The 20,242-nt window shown below is 52.5% G+C and overlaps 1 protein-coding gene across 7 annotated transcripts in view; it reads right to left on the reverse strand.

Moving 5' to 3' along the window:
- Positions 1-979: 979 nt before the first annotated feature.
- TMEM63C (transmembrane protein 63C) overlaps positions 980-20,242 on the reverse strand; it is a 150,936-nt gene continuing 131,673 nt past the window's right edge. For 4 of the 7 annotated variants that reach the window (XM_030804035.1, XM_030804037.1, XM_030804036.1 and 1 more), the window contains 12 exons: positions 20,055-20,188; positions 18,187-18,309; positions 17,599-17,752; positions 16,150-16,256; positions 14,579-14,665; positions 13,927-13,992; positions 12,059-12,221; positions 11,698-11,803; positions 11,112-11,279; positions 8,521-8,630; positions 7,070-7,141; positions 980-3,945 (listed from right to left, as the gene is read on the reverse strand). In XM_030804035.1, the coding sequence (XP_030659895.1) occupies positions 3,742-3,945; positions 7,070-7,141; positions 8,521-8,630; positions 11,112-11,279; positions 11,698-11,803; positions 12,059-12,221; positions 13,927-13,992; positions 14,579-14,665; positions 16,150-16,256; positions 17,599-17,752; positions 18,187-18,309; positions 20,055-20,188 (1,494 nt within the window). In that variant the 3' untranslated portion in view covers positions 980-3,741. Of the gene's footprint in view, positions 3,946-6,470; positions 6,907-7,069; positions 7,142-8,520; positions 8,631-11,111; positions 11,280-11,697; positions 11,804-12,058; positions 12,222-13,926; positions 13,993-14,578; positions 14,666-16,149; positions 16,257-17,598; positions 17,753-18,186; positions 18,310-20,054; positions 20,189-20,242 lie in introns of those variants that run through there. The other 3 variants (XM_030804040.1, XM_030804038.1, XM_030804039.1) reach the window with 3 other exon arrangements.

Consider the following 20,242-nt stretch of genomic DNA (forward strand, 5'->3'; position numbering starts at 1 on the left):
TCTACTGAACCACAGAGTGTCCCAGGCCTGCCATCTGGGGACCCTGGAGCTGCTGGCCTCTGGGAGGGGACCATGAGAGGCAGCAGCAGGGAGCAGCACCCTCCTGTCCAGTCGGGGAGTCTTCATGGCTTCTCTCCTGTGAAGCAGCCCTTGTGGATTTCAAGGGCTGACTTGACTTGGAAAACAATTGTTTTGAGGGAGAGAGGGGAAAAGTGGATGGGTCTTGATCCCACGCCCAGGCCCACACCTTGGTGGACTTGGAGTCAATGGCCACTGATGGACCGTGGAAGCTTGCAGAGAGGACCCAGCAAGGGAGATGCAGGAAAGAGTCCTTAGGCAGCCACCCTGAGACTGTCATCCTCTGTCCCTATAGGGAGCCCTGCGGGAGGAAGTCTCCCCCTACTCAACACACCCACAAGATTCCCATCTTCTGCCCTCAAATCTGCTCTGCTCAGTCCCGAAGCAGAACAGTCCGCCCCATGTCCTCCCAGCCCTATTGTCTGGATGAGGTGACCAGCCTGGGTCATGCAGCTGCTGGAGGAAGGGAGAGAACCGGTCTCCTGACCCTGAGATGTGTCCTCCAGGGTAGGGAACTGTTGTCTCCTTGCCACGGCTACAACAGCCTTTGCTAACGGGTGTTTCTTATCCCACCTGGCTGCCCTGCACACTTCCCTCGTGCCAACCTCTCCTCCACCTCCCCCATCCCCCAAGTCCCCCACCCTCATCCTCTTGCAGACCTGAGCCCTGTCTGCCACTCTTCCTGGGGCCTCACCTGCAATCTGTGTGTTTTGAAGTCTGGCCACTAGCCTAGCCCGGTGGCCCGCTCATGGGGCGCAGCACTCACCAGGGACTTTTGCTCCCCCTCGGGGCTGCCCTGCTGGCTTCCTGGGTAGCTCAAGGACCAGAAAGTTCTCCCCACTGCACAGTGGAGCAAGGCCAGGCTGGCCCAGATGCAGAGGCAGAGAGGCAGGGACCAGGAGAGGTTGGGAGGACTTGTTTATTCAAGGCACGGTCATAGCATTAACAAGAAGGTTCAGCATTCTGGCACATTCCTTTAGTGGTGGTGGCCAAGGTTAGCCCACACACCTCCCACCCCCCACTGGGGGCCCCAGAGGACGCAACGCTGCTGATAGGCACTTTGCTTCCAGGGGCAGTGGAGGGTCAGGCAGGTGGGCATGGGACCACTGGAGGCCCGAGGAGGGCCCCTCCTGGAGGCTCTAGGCAATACCGGTTCCCAGACGGCAGCTCCTTCCAGAAACGATTAAGTCAGGAGGTGATTTGGTGGATGGAGTGGGGTGGGCGGCTGGGAAGTTGCTGGCGGAGGAGTGGGATGGCAGTAGGTGGGGGGAGGGGGGCAATGGGCAAGGCAGGTGTGGGCTGAGGCAGGAGGTGCCTGAGAGGGCCTGGGTGTGGTGGCGGGGGGAGGCTAAAAGATGTCCCCCGCTCCACTGCCCTGCAGTGACCATGGGAGGTCCAGATGGAGCCAACTGCTGTGAGGCTTTGCTGGTTCCCCTAAGAGTGGACTATGGAACCTTCTCCACATGCTCACCACCTTCTCTCAGAGCCAGGCTACACTGGACCCAGGTTCAGAGGGAGAAGCCTCCAGCCATCCCGCTACATTGTCTACCAGGACTTTTCCCATATGTGGCTTCCACAGTCCTACAGGGGCTGCAGGGGCTGGGGACAGGCGCCAGGGAGCTGTGTCCAGTGAAGGAGAGACCCCAGGCCAGCTTCTGGCGTGACCCCCACACCCCATATACCAAATACACATGATGGGGTCGGGCAGGACCTGGAGCTGGCCACCTCCCCACCATGTGCCAAGCTCTTGCTGGGCCTGACCGCTATGCTATAACAGTGTACTTTCCCCTTGTTGGTTGGTGAAATTCCAGTGGGGAGGGGGCCTGTGGGACCTGGGTGTGTAGGGGCCAGGCTAGGATCATTTCCCCCTTATTCCTAGCTGAACAAGGAATGGGAAAGACAGCCTCTCTCCAGCCGACCCAAGCTCTCTGGAAAGACACCCCCATGCCAAAATGTGGGCCATGCCCTGGGGGTATAGCAGTTTCTGCCCATTGAGCACAATTTCTCACCTGCGGTGAAGCTTGGAGCTTCTGGGGCTAGGATGGGGCAAAGGTGGGGCAGGGACAAGGCCTAGGTGATCTGAGTTCAGGGCAGCCATGTGCCTGGGGCCTGGTGCAGGTGCTCAGGAGAGGTAAGCCGGGGGCCTGCCTTCAGTAGGTTGGTGGCAGGGACCCAGCCCTTTGGGGGAGGAGGCTGAAGAGGGCCCTGGAGCACACAGACCCCATTCAGCTTGGCTTGTTCTGGTTCACTGAGGCCCCCACTGGCCCTTCTCATGTCCTCCCTGGCTGGGCTGCACAGTGGTCCCAATGAAAGCCCATCCCAGAGGCAGAGGCCAGTTCCCCCCGACTATGGCAAAGGTGCTGAGTTTCACCATCACTGTTCGGAATTCAGCTCCCCCAGGTCTCAGGTGGTGGCAGCCCTGGGAGGGCAGCCTTGCTTCTCCAGAAAGGGCTTCTCCCTGGAGCACGTGGCCCTCCCCTCCACCCCACCCCTGGCAGGCCTGGGGTGACATCACGATTGAAGCATCTGCAGTGTCTGGACCAGGCCCACACTGGAGGCCGCTTGGGTGGTCTTCAAGGCAGGGTGCAGGGGCAGCCCCGAGAAGGGAGGAAGGGTCCTACTTGGGACACAGGTGATGGTCAGTCCTTCAGTTTGAAGCCTGGGGTTCTTACCCTAATGTACTGCCCATCTTGGCCAAGCTGGGGACCCAGGCACTCAGTTGGGTAGGAGGCAGAAGACTCTTTTAAGTGGCCACATCTTTGGCTTTGGGGGTCTTCTCTTTAGGCCCTGGGGCTTGGGGAGGTATAGCTGGTTTCCCACCACCCAGAGTTTTGGGGAGAAGACCCCCTTCCATAATTTGGCTTCTGTCTCACCCCACCTTGTGTTACCCAGCAAGGACTAACCAAGGTTTCCTTCTAAAAAATGCACGCGAATCTCATTTGATGAGCCTGGAGTGATCACACTCTAGCTACCCTTGTAAGAATAGCAAGAAGGGCCTCTGCCCTGCTGCTTCTGGGGGCATCTGATGAGGGCAGAGGAGCAGGAAGGGGCTGAGTTACCTCTTCTCAGGTCTACGCTTTCAGTTGACTCTTGCTCTGGTGGATGCAGAAACTTTCTCTTTACAGATCCCCATGCAGGGAACCCCGTGATGAGGTGGTCCTCCGTGTCCTGTCAATGTGCCCCGTGCAGGTACCTTTGCCTCCTCAGACTGCAGGGGAGGAACGGGCCAGGGCTGGGAGGAGGAGCAGCAGCAGAAGCTCCTTGGAAGGGCAGCTGATGCAGAGTGGTGATGACCCCACAGAGCCTTCGGCAGCCTCTTTCTGCCTCCTCCCTTAGGAACACCTTCTCCATCTTGGTCCCAGGAAGGGACCCCAGCGTTCAGTCTCTGTACCGGGGCTCCAGCCACCTCTCTCAAGACATGGGCTTGCCTGTATCCTCCATCCCTTCCCAGGCTCCCTCAGCACTGCCGAGCACCCCCAGTTCCAGCCGGGCAGCAGGTCAAGGCCCCTGTATGGCCCATGGCTGGGGTGGCGGATGTCTCCACTGGGGGCTTCTCAAAGTCTGCAGGAGGTAGTGGGGAGGTCCAAGCCACCCTCCTGCCTCCCCTTGCCAGGCCCTCCCCTGACCCCTCAACAAGTCACCAGTGGAGGCCTCAGGTCCCGGTCAGTGGTACTGGTTCTGGCCCTCCAGTTCCAGCCCTTCCTGGAACTGGGCCGAGTCTAGCTCCCTTGCAAAGCCCCTCAGACCACTCTCTTCTTCTCCCTCTTCCGGCTGGTTGTTCATGGTGCCATAGGTGTGCCTGGCTGGGGAGGAGGCGGGGGTCAGGTTCAACTCCGGTTCTTGCAGCACGGTGGCCACATACAGCTGCTTGGGATAGAGACACGGGACAGGAGCAAGGTCACATCCGGAGCAAGGCCCTGGGCACACCCTTTCCCCTCATGCCCCACCCCCATCGCCTCTGTCTCCTCCAAACCTTGGAGCCTGCCTTCTTCCCCAGCAGCCTGGGTCCTGTCTGTCCCACCTGCCTAATTGTTCTTGATCATTTAATGAGCAACTAGGTGCTCCCAGGGCTGGTTTAGTGGCAGGACTCCCCACTCCTAGTCCACTGCTCCTTTAGAACATGTTCCATTCACTCTCGGTTCCAAGTCACGCTGCATCCAGGGGAGGTGACATGAGGCTCCCCTCAGCTGGGGTCTGGAGAGATCCTCTTTCCTGAGCTAGTGCACTTTCTAATACAGCTTCAGCAGCACATTCAGAACCCCCTCGGGGTCTGTCACTGGTTGGCCTGTCCTCAAGATGTGGAACTGCTAGCGGAGACTTTGGTCATATGACCTGTCACACCCAGGAATGGTCCCAATGCCTGGGACGGCAGCAGATAGAAAAACACAGGACGTACTAGGAAAAAGAGCAATTGTCATCCTCTGAAGTGGCTCTTAAACCATCTCCTTACTTAGAAAATAGGTAATTAGGGAATGGAATGAAACCTTTCCCATAGGAGTTTATTTCAGTGAAACCAAACAGCCCTGGCTGAAGGAATGGTTTTCCTACAAAAGAATCTAGACATTTGCATGGCACCAAAGTAAACCATCTAGATGACCTTTTGGTCATAAAGGGGAAAATGTCAACTGAACCATGGAAAAATCCATCTTTCATTCCCCTAATTAGTAGGTCATGATGGCATCATTAATGAATGGGAATTAACGGGATGTTACATCTCTCTGAGTGTAAATTGCAGCACTACCTGTAATGTGTTCTAGCCCCATGTGGAACTTGCACCTATCAGGCCATCAGATCTAACTTCCAGGGTTCAGGAGATCATGGAACCTGTCATAAGATATCATGAACAGCCAGAAAAATCCAGGTGGAACATTCTGCAGGACTGCTGGCTTGGTCTCTCCAAGTCATTTAAAAGGCACTGTGCTAAAATAAAAGGGACATGAAAACCTGAGGCACACGTGCTAGATTTGATATTGGGTTGGACAAGCTCTAAAAGACTTCTGGAACGATTAAGGCAATTTGAATACAGGCTGGGTGTTCAAAGAGATCAAAAATTTATATATATGGAAAAAGATTGTTAACTAAAAATGCAGGTTATAGGCCCAGCATGGTGGCTCACGCCTGTAATCCCAGCACTTTGGGAGGCCAAGGCAGGTGGATCAGCTGAGGTCAGAAGTTCGAGACCAGCCTGGCCAACATGGTAAAACCCCATCTGTACTAAAAATACAAAAATTAGCCAAGTGTGATGGCATGTGCCTGTAATCCCAGCTACTCGGGAGGCTGAGACAGGAGAATTGCTTTAACCCAGGAGACGGAGGTTGCAGTGAGCCAAGATGGTGCCACTTCACTCCAGCCTGAGCAACAGAGCAAGATTCTGTTCCCCCACCCCCACAAAAAAAGGTTATAAAACAGTATGTGCAGTACTATTTGATTTTAGCAAAACTATGTAAATCATATATAATTATCTGGAAGAGATACATAGTATATAAATATCTGGAAGAAAATACACTATCAGTGGTCATCTCTGGGTGGTGGGAATATGGACTTATTTTCTTATTTCTGCTTATCCTTTCCCCCTATACTGATGCGCAATGTCCATATAGCCCTGTCGTAATAAGGCAAGATTTAAAAAATAAATCCTAGTCGTGTTTTTTAAAAGCATAGGCTTTAGAGTCAGATGGACCTGGTTGGACCTTTGTCCTGACACTTCCTTGCTTGGTGCCCTGGAGTCTATATTGACAGAACTTCTGAGCCTCCATCTGGGGATGAAAACCCCTACTGTGTGGGTTTATCAAAAGATTAAGAGCGAAAACAGCAAAATGCCAGGCTCATAAGATTTCAAAAACTAATTGCTAACAATATTCCAAGAGGGGTCCTTTTGGAAGGGTCCCAAGAAAAGACTTTCTTGCTTTGAAATCCTTGTGGTCTCTTCATTACCAAAGCACCTTCTCCTGTCCCCTCTCAGAGATGATCTGTGCCTGTATGTAGGGTTTTTCAAAGTGAGGCAAACCTGGCACTCCGGTGACTTCTGCCCACTTGCTGGTGGTTTGTCTATGCTTCTGTCACTGTGCACTCACATCCAGCTCTGCCCGCAACTAAAGAAAGCCTTGTCTCCCATAGGGCCCTGCCACCCACTCCGCGTTTCCACCGTGCCAAAAACTGTCCTGAGTCCCCCAAGCTCCGGTCTGTCTCTAGGTCTTCGCACAGGCTGCTCCTCTTCCTTGAAAACTCTTGCCCCACACCCTACTTCACCTGGCACCCCGTATGCCCATTCCTGGGGTCAGATTCGATGCTCCCTCCTCTGGGATGCTTTCACCGAGTGCCAGCCTGGCACCCTTCTTCAGAGCTCCTCCCAGGAGCCCTGGCCTTGGGGCACAGGCTGACCCAGTACCCACCTCAGTGCGTCCATTGGTGGCTCTGCAGCTGCATTTGTGGCAGGGATGCGGGTGGGTGCTCGTGCCCATTCCCCTTCAGGCCGAGCCACTGTGTGAGAGACAGCACCCAGACTGCAGGCCCTGCACCCTGAGCCAGCCTCTCTGCACGCAGACAGGCTCGCTCATTTCGGCGTCCCTGCCTTACCATCAGTGCAGACTTCTAATAGTTCCCTGGAGCTCTGTCTGTGTTGCTCTGACTGCACCTGTGACTTGGGGCAGCCTTTGGTCCTGAGGCCAATCCTCAGCAGCCCCCCTGTGTCTACATGACCGAGGTCGCTGTGGTCTCGGCCTCCCTGACCAAGTACTTCCTCTCTAGGTGCCTTCCAGACAATGCTGAGGACATGGTGGCTCTTCTCTTTTTCTCACTCTTCATCCAGGGCCACGGCAGCATTTGGACCTGGGCCAAGTCCTGCTCCGTTAGAGAAGGGAGCCCGGGGTCCCCCATCTCCTTCCCCATACCCAGAGTGGGCAGCAAAGCTGGCATCCCCCGTGATGCCACTGGAGTAGACCACCCCTGCAAGCACCACCCTCCCAACCTGTCCCTGGGACTCAGGACTCACGAGGGAGGTGGGTGTGGAGGAGGTGCTGCTTGGCTCCATGTCAAACACCGTCTGGATCTCCTCCTCCTCGGGCTGCAGCAGGGAGAGGTGGTGGGTTACAGGAGGCCTGCTCTGCCCCTCCCCCCTCATCCAGAGGAGCCTCAACTCCACACCTGGGCTTCTCACCACCTCCGAACTCAACTCATCTTCTGTCTTTCCAGACCTTCAGCCTGGCAAGACTGAGGCCCAGGGGGACAGAGAGAGGGCTGGGATGCAAGGGAGTCCCTTCTGGAATGTTCTATTCCCAAGGGCCATCATTGGGGGAAGTAAGCAGAGCTGGAATTGAAGTTCAAAGACGAGCCTGCTTGGACTCCAGGAGAAGCCTTGACTTCAGCACTATCGTCTTTCCTCCTGTGGCTTCCCCTCTAATTTGGAAAGTGTCCTACACCAACACAGCCTAGGTTCCTGGCCATTCTCCTTCTCTAGAGTGGACGCCTGGCCAACCTAATCACATAATTCTGCTGTATTAGACAGAGTCAGCGGGGTCATTCACGAGACCCTTCACTAGTGTGGTGCTCCAGCCAGGCGTGGAGAAGGAAGGCTGGGCAGAGAGGGCAGTGGGTGCCTGTGCCCAGAGCCCTGGACACAGAGACACCAGAAGCAAAGAGATCCTCCTCCACGTCCTTCCTCAGGCTCAGTAGAGTGTCAGTCCTTAAAATCAGCTTTCTTTTCTTTATATACATTCATTTAAAAAGGAAACAATTCACTATTATAAACAGAAAACTGTGTTTCAATTGCCATAAGCAGAAAGTTAATGTTAAATACGTAACCATGAAAAATGAAAAATTATGTTGTGATCCACTGGAAATCGTTCCAGTGCCCCAGGATAGACATCCATTCCAGGAAATGCTGAGCAAGAACACACGGTTGTTGGCATGGCTCTAAAAGGGCATGGATTGGCTCCCCTGTCCTAATGATTAGGCTGGGCCCACTGCCAACAACCAAAGGAGTCATGTGGGGCAGGGGCCACCTCCAAACATGGCCGCCTCAAGTTCAATAGCCTGGAGAGAAAATGACAATCCCCCCTCTTTTTGAATCATCATCAACTCCCCCGCCAACCTCCTTTGCTCCATCCTCTCTCTTGGCCTCCAGTCCTTGGAGGCTCACAGTTCAGTGGCTGCACTGGACTCACATCGCAGGAAGGATGGGCCAGCAGCCTGCAGTTTGGAGGAGGTGTCAGAGTGCAGAAAAGGAGACGATAGCTGTCCTCTGAATGGGCACCAGAGCCTAAGCTAGTGCAAGGCATGCATGCATGCACGCATGCACACTGGGCTCCATGCTCTACGGTCAGAGAGAAAGGCGAGACCCTTTCATCCTGTGGTGCTATGGGAGCCCAGGCCTGGAGAGTATCCTACAGCTGTGTCCCCCCAGGGACCAAGAGAACCAGGAGGAGGGGCAGGCTGGCAACTCACCTCATAGTCGGCAACCATCCGAAGCTTCCCCAGAAAAATGCCAACAAAGGCAATCATCATGGCAATGAGGAGGGTGGACAGGGAAAAGATGGTGATGGCGTGGAGAGAACCTGGCGAGGAGGAGAAAAGGCCATGGGCAGGAGTCTGCCAGCTGAGATGCCACTCCAACTGGCAGATACCCAGGGGCCGTCACAGCACCACTGCAAGGGCTTTGACCTTGCCAGTCCTCCTCTGATAACAACCGGCATCAAGGAGTCTGACACAATAACATCGTCCCCTTGCTCTGTTTGAGCAGTTTAGAATTTGGCATCTGTGGAGTCCATGAAACAATGTTTTAATTGACTTCACTACCCACTTCAGTGCCCATTACATGTGTCCTTCCTGACCTGCTGGTCACCTCCAACATCATGGTCCCTGGGAAGTATCTGGGAAGTACCTTTGAGTGACTATTTCTGCCAGTGCCCCCAACGCCATCTCTGACCTACACCTTTCCCTGCGAGCCCTTTTGAAGTGAGCATGCTCAGTTATCTGTGCTGATGGCACAGAGAGGGAATTTAGAAGGTAAAAGTCACCTACATTGCATTTGGGAATATTTTGTCCCTTTTTTACGGCAGCAGTTTTCTAACTAGGTAAATATTTTTTTTAATTATGCTTTACAGCCAAAAATCACTGCTTAATGATGCTTACTGCAGTGTTTTTATAGTAGCAAAAAGTGGCAAACCTCAATATCCAATCGTGGAGAACTGACTAAAACTGGTAGACTTTCATACAACCGCTGAAAGGCACCTATGTATTCAGTCTTTTAACAACCTAGGAAATTGCTCAGAACATTGTGTTCAGTACAAAACCTCAGGGTACAGGACTGATTGTTACAATATGGACTATCGCAGTTTTGCAAAGTAACAACAGACCAACAGCTCCCTCTCAATGTTCCCTTGCCCAAAGCCCCAAAGCGCATGCCTGGAAAGGAGGCTGGGAACAAAAGACATCAGGTTCTGGGTGAGATGATGGGTCATTTACATGTTGGTCTTTATATTTTTTCTATTTTTGATAATAAACATGCAGTCCTTTATTCTTAGGAAAAAAGCATTATGGAAAAAAATGAAGTCTCTGGGGTGGCAGGGAAAGGCTAGTGGGATAAGCAATTGGGGGTGATGGCAAATGGGTAAGCCACATAAATGACTGAGAGAAGACCGTATGGATGCCACCATGGCAGGGAGAGAAAAGAAAACACTGCCCTGGATTGCCCGAGCTCAGGAGTTCGAGAACAGCCTGGGCAACATGGTGAAACCCTGTCTCTACTAACATACAAAAAATTAGCGGGGCGTGGTGGCACGCGCCTGTAGTCCCAGCTACTCAGGAGGCTGAGGCAGGAGAATAGCTTGAACCCGGGAGGCGGAGGTTGCAGTGGGTCGAGATCAGGCCACTGCACTCCAGCCTGGGCGACACAGCAAGACTCCGTCTCTAAAAACAAAAAATAAGGAAAAAAAAAAAAAAAAAGAAAAGAAAACACCGCGTCTCCCTTCTCCCACCACTGAGAAGGTTAAGGTCAGGTGTCTGAGGGAAGGGCAGTGGGGTTGGGGGTTGCTGGGGGGTGAAGGTGCCTCCAACAAGGAGAAAGCTGAGGGATTTCTAATCTGTGGCCTGCAGGGACTGCTTCTGGGAGGGTATCTCTGAGCTCCCCTGGGCAGGAGCAATATCTGTGTGTAGCTAAAGAGTGAGGAAAAAGCTGGCCCCTACTGCAGGCTCTGGTTCCTGTTCCAGGTTTTTGGCAACCCATAAAGCCAGGCATCTACCACTGGGCGCCGGCAGCTCACGCTTATAATCCCAGCACTTTGGGAGGCCTAGGCCAGGGGATCCCTTGAGCCCAGGAATTCAAGACCAGACTGGGCAACATAGTGAGACCTCATCTCTACAAAATTAAAAACAATTAGCCAGTCATGATGGCTCACGCCTGTAGTCCCAGCTACTGGGGAGGGTGAAGTGGCAGAATTGCTTGAGCCCAGGAGATAAAAGCTGTAGTGAGCCGTGATCACGCCACTGCACTTCAGCCTAGGCAACAGAGCAAGATTCTGATTCAAAAAATAAAATTAAAAAACAAAACAAAAAACCAGGCATCTTATGGGATCCCAGAGGAAATGTCATGGGAACTGGGCCTCCCAATAGCTGATACTCTATTTCCTGTCCATCTAGACTTAGAAAGAAGGAATATGAGGTTTCCTGCCCTGAGCGCTGGAAACCCAAATCCACACCTGGGGACCGTGTTGGTCCAGGGCCTCCTCTTAGCCTTGAAGCTCTGCTGAGACTCTAATGCAGGCCCTTTAGGCCCAGAGAAGTCACTGGGTATGGCCAGGTCTGGTGAGCAGCATCTTGCCCTGCCTGGGCTTTTCTTCTCTAACAGGGTCAGTGTTAAGGGACTCACAGAACAGTGGGGCAGGCGGAGGTGGGGTTATAAGCGTGAGCCGCCGGCGCCCAGTGGTAGATGCCTGGCTTTATGGGTTGCCAAAAACCTGGAACAGGAACCAGAGCCTGCAGTAGGGGCCAGCTTTTTCCTCACTCTTTAGCTACACACAGGCAGGCTCGGTACCTACCCAACCGCAGGATGGAGAAGAACAGCATCCAGAACAGACCCAAGAGTGGCGCAAAGATGGCCTGGGAGACAGCAGCCACGTGGATCTGCTCATTCAGTTTGGTGGGTGCGAAGGAGTAGTACATGTTATAGCGATCCGTCAAGTGCTTCATGCACAGGTAGAGCAGCCCTGGGGGACAAAGATGGAAACTGATTCAGTGGCCCCTTCAAGTCTGGACCTTTGTGGCTCCAGTGTCTCCACAGGCCCGAGAAGCCAGATCCAGGGCTGTCAGAGTCACAAGAGCCAAAGATGGGTTGGGGAAGCTCCGTGGTGCTGACCTCCGGGGCCAGCAGCTTCCCTTGAGCCCCCAGAACTGACTCTTTCAGCTTGATGAAGAGTCATTCACTCATGCGTTCATTCAACAAACATCCCCCGTCGGCAGCCATCCAACCTCAGCTCCCTCGTACCCCCAGCTTGGCCTTGGCCCTGACACCTCCCTACCACATGTCTCCTCATGCTCCAGGTGGTGGACAGATGTTGTGAGGCTCAATTCTTCCTCCCCATCTGCGGGTGTGCAGCCCTTGGGCATGCTTTGGAGATGACTCACCAAAAGGCACAATGATGGGGCAAGTGATGCTGTACGCCATCACCACGCTGAACACGTTCATCATCCACGCGTACTCGCGCCCAAACTGGAAGTCTATGGCCTGGTTCTGGGGCAGAAGGCAGGCGTCACCCTGAAGTGGCCCAGTCCCCTTGGCTTGACTACTTCTGTGGCTCCTCATCAGCCTCCTGGCAGCTCAGGCCTGGAGGCAGCCTCCTTTCCAACCCTGTAGACCAAGGTGCCCCACCACCACCCATCCACACCGTCCCTTCCCTCAACCCCCTTGGTGCTTCTAGCAGGCTCTATCCCTGACACCCTCCCAAAGGAAACTGAGGGCTGTGCTCAGCAGAGGGCCAGCCTGTACCTTTCTGATGTTGACTCTCTCTGGCTCCGATCTAGAGAAGAAGAGACGGGTGCTGTAGCAGAAAAGTGACCCCAGACGCAGCAGCTCCATGCCTGTGCCAAGTAAAGCTGCCGTGATCACGTAGTTGACAAAGAAGGCGCCGTTGTCTGGCAGGAACACACACCTGGGCAGTGAGGGAGAGGGAAGGCGGCAAAAGAAGCCATGGGGAGAGGGAGAGATGTTAAAAGTGAGGAGAGAGAGTAGAGCAACAGAGGAAATGGGAGCGGGGGTGGAGATAGAGATACAGACAAGGAGAATAACATTTCCTCTCTTTCTTTTTCTCTGTCTCTCTCCTATAATATTTATGTGCCCAACCCAATTAAGTTAACAAGTAGTCCCCTGAGCAGGGAGGGGCAGGGACCACATAAAGCATGGGTGTGTTAGGGGATGCATGCATTGGCTTGATCCAAAGCAAGGGTGTCTGAGCCAGGTCCAAAGACTCTGGAGAATTCATGAGTGGGTTTCTGGGGGGTCTGTAAACTAGGATGGGAAAAAATAACATCTTTATTTTCACTAATCTCTCACTGAAATTTAGCATTTTCTTGCGTTAAGAATGTGGGCAATATGGCAGGGCATGGTGGCTCACACCTGTAATCCCAGCACTTTGGGAGGCCGAGGTGAGGAGATCACCTGAGGTCAGGAGTTTGAGACCAGCCCAGCTAACATGGTGAAACCCCATCTCTACTAAAAAATATCTTGAAGGATTCTGGTCCTTGCCTTATAGAGCAAGTTATGGAAGTTTGCATGTCATTTGCAACATATCTTTGAAAACTGGGATTCTCAACACTTGTTACCACTTTTTTGTTTTAAAAAAATTGAAATTGGCAGAATGTCCCACATGGTCTGCATGTTGCTTTGTCAACGATCTCCTCTAGTTTAATGTTCTTATTCCAATAAGTAATATCAGTTTTCATACTGATGTTTTTAAGACAGTAAAATGTAACTTTAGCTTGCTTATATAAAAAATGCCATATTGGTTGGGCATGGTGGCTCAAGCCTGTAATCCCAGCATTTTAGGAGGCCGAGGTGGGCAGATCACTTGAGGCCAGGAGTTCGAGACCAGCCTGGCCAACATGGTGAAACCCCACCTCTACTAAAAATACAAAAATTAGCCGGGCATGGTGGCATGTGCCTGTAATCCCAGCTACTCGGCAGGCTGAGGTAGGAGAATCACTTGAACCTGGGAGGCAGAGGTTGTAGTGAGCCGAGATTGTGCCACTGCACTCCAGCCTGGGTGACAGAATGAGACTTGGTTTCAGAAAAAAAAAAAAAAAAAAAAAAAAAAAGCAATATCTTGTTATTGATGTGTTTATAAAGACTATGTCAAAAATTTGATTTTTAAAATATCTTGATAACTATAATTCAGTATAATTGGTTTTCTTTGTAATCCATGTATTTTGTACACATAAAGACATCATTCAGAGTACATGTAAAACTGGCAGAATCAGAATAAGCTCTGTGGATTGGACCAGTGTCAATTTCCTGGTTTTGATATTGCACTACAGTTATGCACAAGGTTTCCACTGGGGGAAACTGGAAAAAGGGCTCATGGAACACCCACCCCTCATACAGTTTTGGGGCAACTTCCTGTGAATACACAATTATTTCAAAGATATCATTCTGAGAAGGGGTCCCTGGGCTTAACTAGTTTACCAAAGGGATCCCAGCACAGGAAAGGTAACGAGTCTGCCCAGTGAGGGTGTTCACAAGCATTTATCTACACTTCTGTGAGCAAATTCAGGTGCTGGACTCAGGGAAGAGCACATATACCCAATACCCACTCCAGTGTGCACACATAGCAGCCCTGGTGGACACGTGGGTGTACTCACTGGAACCTGATGGATGCCTGCTCTAGATAGTAGATGTCAAAGAGCCAGCGGAGAAAGACATCCAAACTAGAAGCAAAAACAAGGCAGATCTGTTAGTTAGCAAACCTATGAGCTAAGGCTGAGGGTTCAAACATCCTCCCTTGCCCAATCTCCAAAGAAAGACCCTTGCTTTATTCCAGCTGGCCAGTCCACACTTCCCCTCTTCCTTCTTAGTGCTGGGCTGTCCTGGCCCCCAGCCCTTTGACCTTTCAGCTCAAGGCCACCTCGTCCAGCAAACCTGGGCCAGTTTGCAAAACTGTAAGCAAACATTTCTCTAACAATATTCACTCATTTCTCTCACAGTACTCTCTCCCTCTTCTGAATTTCTACTGCTTTTTGGCTATCTGTGTTGTTCCCATGTGGGGCTGTCAGGCAACTGGTAAGCACGCCTTGTGTCCCCAGCCAGATGATAAGCTCTATGCAGGCCGAACTCATGGCTGACCCGTTAGTGTTTGCAGGAAGCCCGGCTCATGCTACACCCCTGACAGGCACGGGGCTGTCTTTGAGGAGTGGGTTTGCAGCAACCACAGGCAGGTCTACAGTATCTGAAAGAGGAGGTCGTAACTCTAAGAGAGCCTGGCTAAGAGGGGAGGGATAATTGGAAGTGAGGTACCTGGTCAGTCCCATAGAGGGCAGAATGACCACCATGAACACCAGAAAGATGTAGCACTTGTGCACCATGACCAGATTCTGACTTGATCTAGAAGGAAACAGAGAGATATTCATCAATGGACATGGCCTAATAAGAACCAAAGGCCTAACTATGTAATAGAGAGGAAGAGAGACACTGATATGGTTTGGCTCTGTGTCCCCACCCAAATCTCATCTTGTAGCTCTCATAATTCCCACGTGTTGTGGGAGGGACCCAGTGGGAGATGATTGAATTATGGGCGTGGATCTTTCCCATGCCGTTCTCATGATAGCGAATAAGTCTCATGAGATCTGATGGTATTACAAGGGGGAGTTTCCCTGCGCAAGCTCTCTTTGCCTGCTGCCATCCACATAACATGTGACTTGCTCCTCCTTGCCTGCCACCATGATTGTGAGTCTTCCCCAGCCACATGGAACTGTAAGTCCAATAAAGCCTTTTTCCTATATTAATTACCCAGTCTTGAGTATGTCTTTATCAGCAGAATGAAAATGGACTAATACAGAGTCCAGTGAAACCTCTTTCTTTTATAAATTGTCTAGTCTCTGGTATGTCTTTATCAGCAGTGTGAAAACTGACTAATACAGACATATGCAGAGTAGAGGTCTGGGCGGGAAATTGGTTTAATCATGCATACCGATGCCATCTCCATACCGCACTGTGAGCTGTGCTGCATCTGGGAGCAGCAGGAAAGAACAGCATGATCCACTAGTGATGTCTGTGCTGGGCACGGGAAGGGATGGGAAGGCACAGATGTGCCATATAGTTGATGTCTCTGTGTTAAAGAGACATTACCAAGAATACTCAAAATCCCTGCAGAGTTTCAGTCATCAATATAAGTCTTGTTCTTGGCCAGAGGAAAAGGCCAGGAAGGATTTCTGTTAGGACAAACCTTTTGGCTGCTGCCTGGTGGAATAGTAGGAACTTTTGGTGCGGAAAATAACTTCTGAGATGCATGCAGCTTTCAAGCCAAAGTACTGCCACCTGCCCAGGGTATGGCAAATACTTTCTACCCAGTGAGCAACCACCATAGAACTATCAAGGCTAACAAATGGGAAAGCTCCTGATTAGGTAAAAGGTTGGCATGGTGTGGGCCATATGTGATGATAGTCATAGTGAGTTTGTGGGCCTCTCTGTATGGCCACAGCATTCTACTGACATTCCCATATAAGTCTTTCCTCCTGTGCCTTCTGCATGGAATGCCTGGGACTGCCTAGCTCATGACTACAGCTCCATGCCTTCAGGATATGGCTGGGGGATGAGGGAGAAGCCCAAGGAGGGCTTGGTTTTGGCCCCACACTCTTAGACAGTGGCTCTATCTCAGCAACCCAGGGGCCCAGAGACAACCCACACCCTCCTTCCAAAGACAGAACACCTGTTGGTCTTTGGGGATGGTTTCAGGTATCAAAACCATCCCTTATCAATTCTCCTTCTTAGGCTAGAGGGGAGGCCCAAGTGCCAGGCTGGCAGGGAAGCCAGGGCAGGGGAAGAGGCTGGAGAAACCACAGGGCTAGGAGAGGAGGCCCCCAGGTCACCTGGTCCAGTGGGCCTCAAGGAAGGCGGAGAAGTAGACAATCAGAGGCAGTATCACTGTGAAGCCCCAGAGCATCACAGAGGGGAAGAACTGGGTCACAACTGGACTCTGCAGGGGGAGAGGGGAGGACGGCAGGAGAGACGTCAATGTGAGCATCCCCTTCCCCTTGCCTCTTCTCCTCCCACTCACTCCCAGGGCTGGCTTGCTCTCCTGGAGGCTGCAAGGGGCCTGGCCCTTCTCACTGGCTTTCCTGGCCAGGCAGAGGCTGACACCCAAGGTCAAGTGGAGTCCCCAAGGGGCTGGGCCTTCTATGCTGAGGTCACTGGAGGGGCAGCCTGAGCTTTCCTGAGTGACTTCCTCCTAAGGCCAGAGCTAGCCGGGAGTGCAACCCCAGCAAATTGCCTTTGCTGTGATGACATGTGAGCGGGGGAGGAGGGGAGGATGGAGGAGTCCCCAGGGAGAGCTGTGGCCCTCCCAGGATGCGTGGGGTCTGGGGCCTATTACAAAGTTGACAAAGGGGAACAAAAATCAGCAGCAGAAGTGGTGTGGCTTGACTTGTGTGCGTGTGTGCATGCACACGTGTTGACTGTATGTGTGTGTGCATGCACACGTGTTGACTGTGTGTGCATGCACACGTGTTGACTGTATGTGTGTGTGCATGCACACATCTGTTGACTCTGTGTGTGCATGTGTGCGTGTGTGCATGCACATGTGTTGACTTTGTGTGAGTGTGTGCATGTGTGCGTGCACATGTGTGTTGTTGGAAATGAGGATGGGGAGAATGTGGAAGAAGAGACCTTCTAGGCTCCTAGTAACAGTCTTGAGGCTAAAGAATTTGGAAACGGGCTAGGATCCGTCTGACCTGCACCATCAGCAGGAGGCATCCCCTAACTTCAGAGATGGTTCCTCCAGGGCTGAAGGCTCCCAACCTGCAGTGCAGGTGTCTGGAGATGAGGGAGGTGGAGGCAGATCTGGAGTTCCCACTTCTCTGAGAGGGCTGCGCTGGGACTTACCTCACTCTTCCTCACCCTCAACCCTACTACACAAACCAGGAGCCTGCTGCCCTGGACAACTTGCAGAGACCAGAGCCACTCACACTTGCCACGCCCTCTGAACCCCAAAGCTGGCCTGGGATGACCCCGTTCATGAAGACCTCTGAGCCCATGTTGACAGGACGACACCCCCTCCAACTCACCCCAGGACCTGCCCGTGGACTCCCCACTCTCCCTTCCCGCTCTAGCCCTGGTCCCTAAGACTGGCAGTCACCCACCTTCATCCCTTTAGAACAAAGCAAGCCCTACCCCACCATTTGCACCAGGGCCACCTCCACAGTGTTCGCACTGTATGGGCTCCACAGCCCCATCCCAGGGGGCCCCCCCATCCCATCCTCGCCTGAATTCTTCCTTGATCCCCCTGGGGCCCCCAGGCCTGGCCTGAGCAGAGGAGGCACCTGCAGCTTCTCGATGGGGCGGGTGACGTTGTACATGTCAATAGTGTTCATGATGATGGCAGGCGTGGTGAGGAAGAAGAAGAGGAAGAAGAGGAAGGTGTTGATTGCGATAAAGCGGGCCCACCAAAAGAAGCGGCGGACAGACAGGTGTTTCCTGGGGAAGGATGGAAGAAGGAGGCACATTTAGAGACATCAGTTCTTAGAGCCCACGTGCTGTTTGCTGCAGGCCAGCTGTGGACCCAGGCTGCCCTGGTCTAATCCAGCCTCCTGGGTCCAGACCTGCATGCAACAGGCCCCTGGACCGTCCCCGGTCACACCGTTTATAAAGGATCCGGAGCATATAGCCAAAAAAAAAATGGACCTGAGTTCCCTCTGCAGGAAAAACCTTTTTGCTAAGGGTTGGATGCCTCCCACACTTGTGGGAATGAATCTGGGCATACACACAGGTTGTGGTGCTTAGGAGAGCATGGAACTTCATCCCCTTGGAGTCTCTGTTGGGCAATGGCATGGGGAGAGAAGGCCCTGTCCTGCTGCCTTCTTCAGTCTCAGAGGAGCTCAGAGGAGAGGGGAGGGATGGAGGAGGCTTACCAAATAATGTCTTTGGGGTGTGGGGCCATAGTGACCCTCCAGTAATAGGATTTGACGATGGTGGTCACTGAGGACTGCTGGGGTTGCACACCACACTGGACATATTTGTAATCCTTACGGACGCTGCAGAGAGGGGAGAAGAGGAAGAAACGTGGGTCTGGGGGTGGGGGGATGGGCTTAGGAGGGTCTCATGCCAGGTGCTCAGGGCCACTATGGTGGTCCTACAGATGGGGGCCCATCCCCTTCCTGGGGATTATTGAAGCCTTGGATATGTCTTCAGGACCTTAGAGGCGGACAGTTCCTAAGGCCCAGTATCTGGAGAAAAGGACATTTGAGGGTGCCTTGACTGCCCAGGAAGGGTAGGGGTGCCCCTTGGTTCTGTTTCTGCCTTTCCCCTTAACAGCAGTGACAGCATATAGACACATTTTCCTTGAGGTTTGATAAGGGAGGTACTACTTTTAGCCTCATCTTGATATCAATAGCTACTAATTATTGAGTTCTTTCTGTGTGCTTGATACTGTGCCAGTTGATGACCAGTATCATTTCCATTGCACAGATGACTAAATCCAGGAGCCTAGAGATGTGACCAAAGAGGAACAGGTGCTGGAGCCCCACCTCTGGCTTGCTAGCTCATCTCATATTCTGCTGTAATTAAGCCTCAGATCCTCTCTACCAAATGACGATGTCTCAAAGAATGAACAATATTACCTTAGGTAGGTGTATTGCTTTAAACAACACAGAAACTGAATAGAAGGCATATCACTTGTCAACCCTCCGGGAGGTGAACAGGACAGATATCAGTAACCAAATTTGCCAGATAAAAAGTTGAGAGTGTAAGGAACTTGCAAAATTGTGTACCATTGTTTGTGAGCAAAATCTAGGTAGTTCTGCTCTTCCTTTGTAGGGTTGGGGTAGGTGGGAACAATGTGCTGTACAGGATCAGCCTCCCCCAGAAAGAAGAGCTCCCCTGCCCCCCACAGTTCTTAAGAGATAAATTCTGGAGCTCCTTTAGGACTTTGGCACAGTCCTAAGGATCCTTCTGGAACATTCCAGAGTGGACTGAATTCACTCCTTGTCAATGCATGGGCTGCCAAAGGCTGGGGCAGAAAAGAGAGGGGACTGTAGAGCTATGAATTAGGGGAGGCCTGCAGCAGGAGAAGGGCAAACAGAGCTGCTCTATCCTGACACTCTCTTATGGTGAGGAGGGAGTGACGTGTGTGTCGGCTGGGCGCAGTGGCTCACACCTGTAATCCCAGTACTTTGGGAGACCGAGGTGGGCAGATCACCTGAGGTCAGGAGTTCGAGACCAGCCTGGCCAACATGGTGAAACCCCGTCTCCACTAAAAATACAAACATTAGCTGGGCATGGTGGCAGGCGCCTGTAATCCCAGCTACTTGGGAGGCTGAGGCAGGAGCATTGCTTGAACCTGGGAGGCAGAGGTTGTAGTGAGCTGAGATTGTGCCACTACACTCAAGCCTGGGTGACAGAGTGAGACTCTGTCTCAAAAAAAAAAAAAAAAAAAGAAAGAAAGAAAAGAAAAAAGAAAAAAAGAGAAAAGGGATGTCATTCTTGTCAAGGGCAGAAGAGGGACCATGAGGTCAAAGCCTTCTCTGGCCACCTTTGTGCTAAAGCAAGGACAGGGAGTGAGGAGCCCCGGCTTGGGCACCCCTCGAGACTGGCTGGGCTCCAGCAGCTGGGGGACGCAGGTATGGCCATCTCATGCGCTGGAAAGCCAGATGGCAGCTGCCTGTGAGGAGCATGGAGGGCCCAGGGGAGGCAGAAGAGGAAACTGGAGGCAGAGAGGGATGAGAGTGCCGAGAAGCAGGGGTATGCTTGGGGCTGGGTGGGGCGCCTGCCCGGTGCTCACCGCTTGGCCATCCTGGAGTCCTGGAAGGTGACAAAGATCAGGTCCAGGCGCTTGAGCGGCACGCGGTTGAGCTCGGCGTTGAACTCGTCCGTTAGCTGCTCCTCTAGCTCGCTGTAATACTGCTCTGCATCCACCTGGGGTGGCAGGCAGCCTTCAAGGCTGGGGCCAGAGCCCCAGGAAGGCCTCCC

This window comes from Nomascus leucogenys, chromosome 22a, assembly GCF_006542625.1.
Source record: "Nomascus leucogenys isolate Asia chromosome 22a, Asia_NLE_v1, whole genome shotgun sequence".
NCBI classification, from domain to species: Eukaryota; Metazoa; Chordata; class Mammalia; order Primates; family Hylobatidae; genus Nomascus; species Nomascus leucogenys.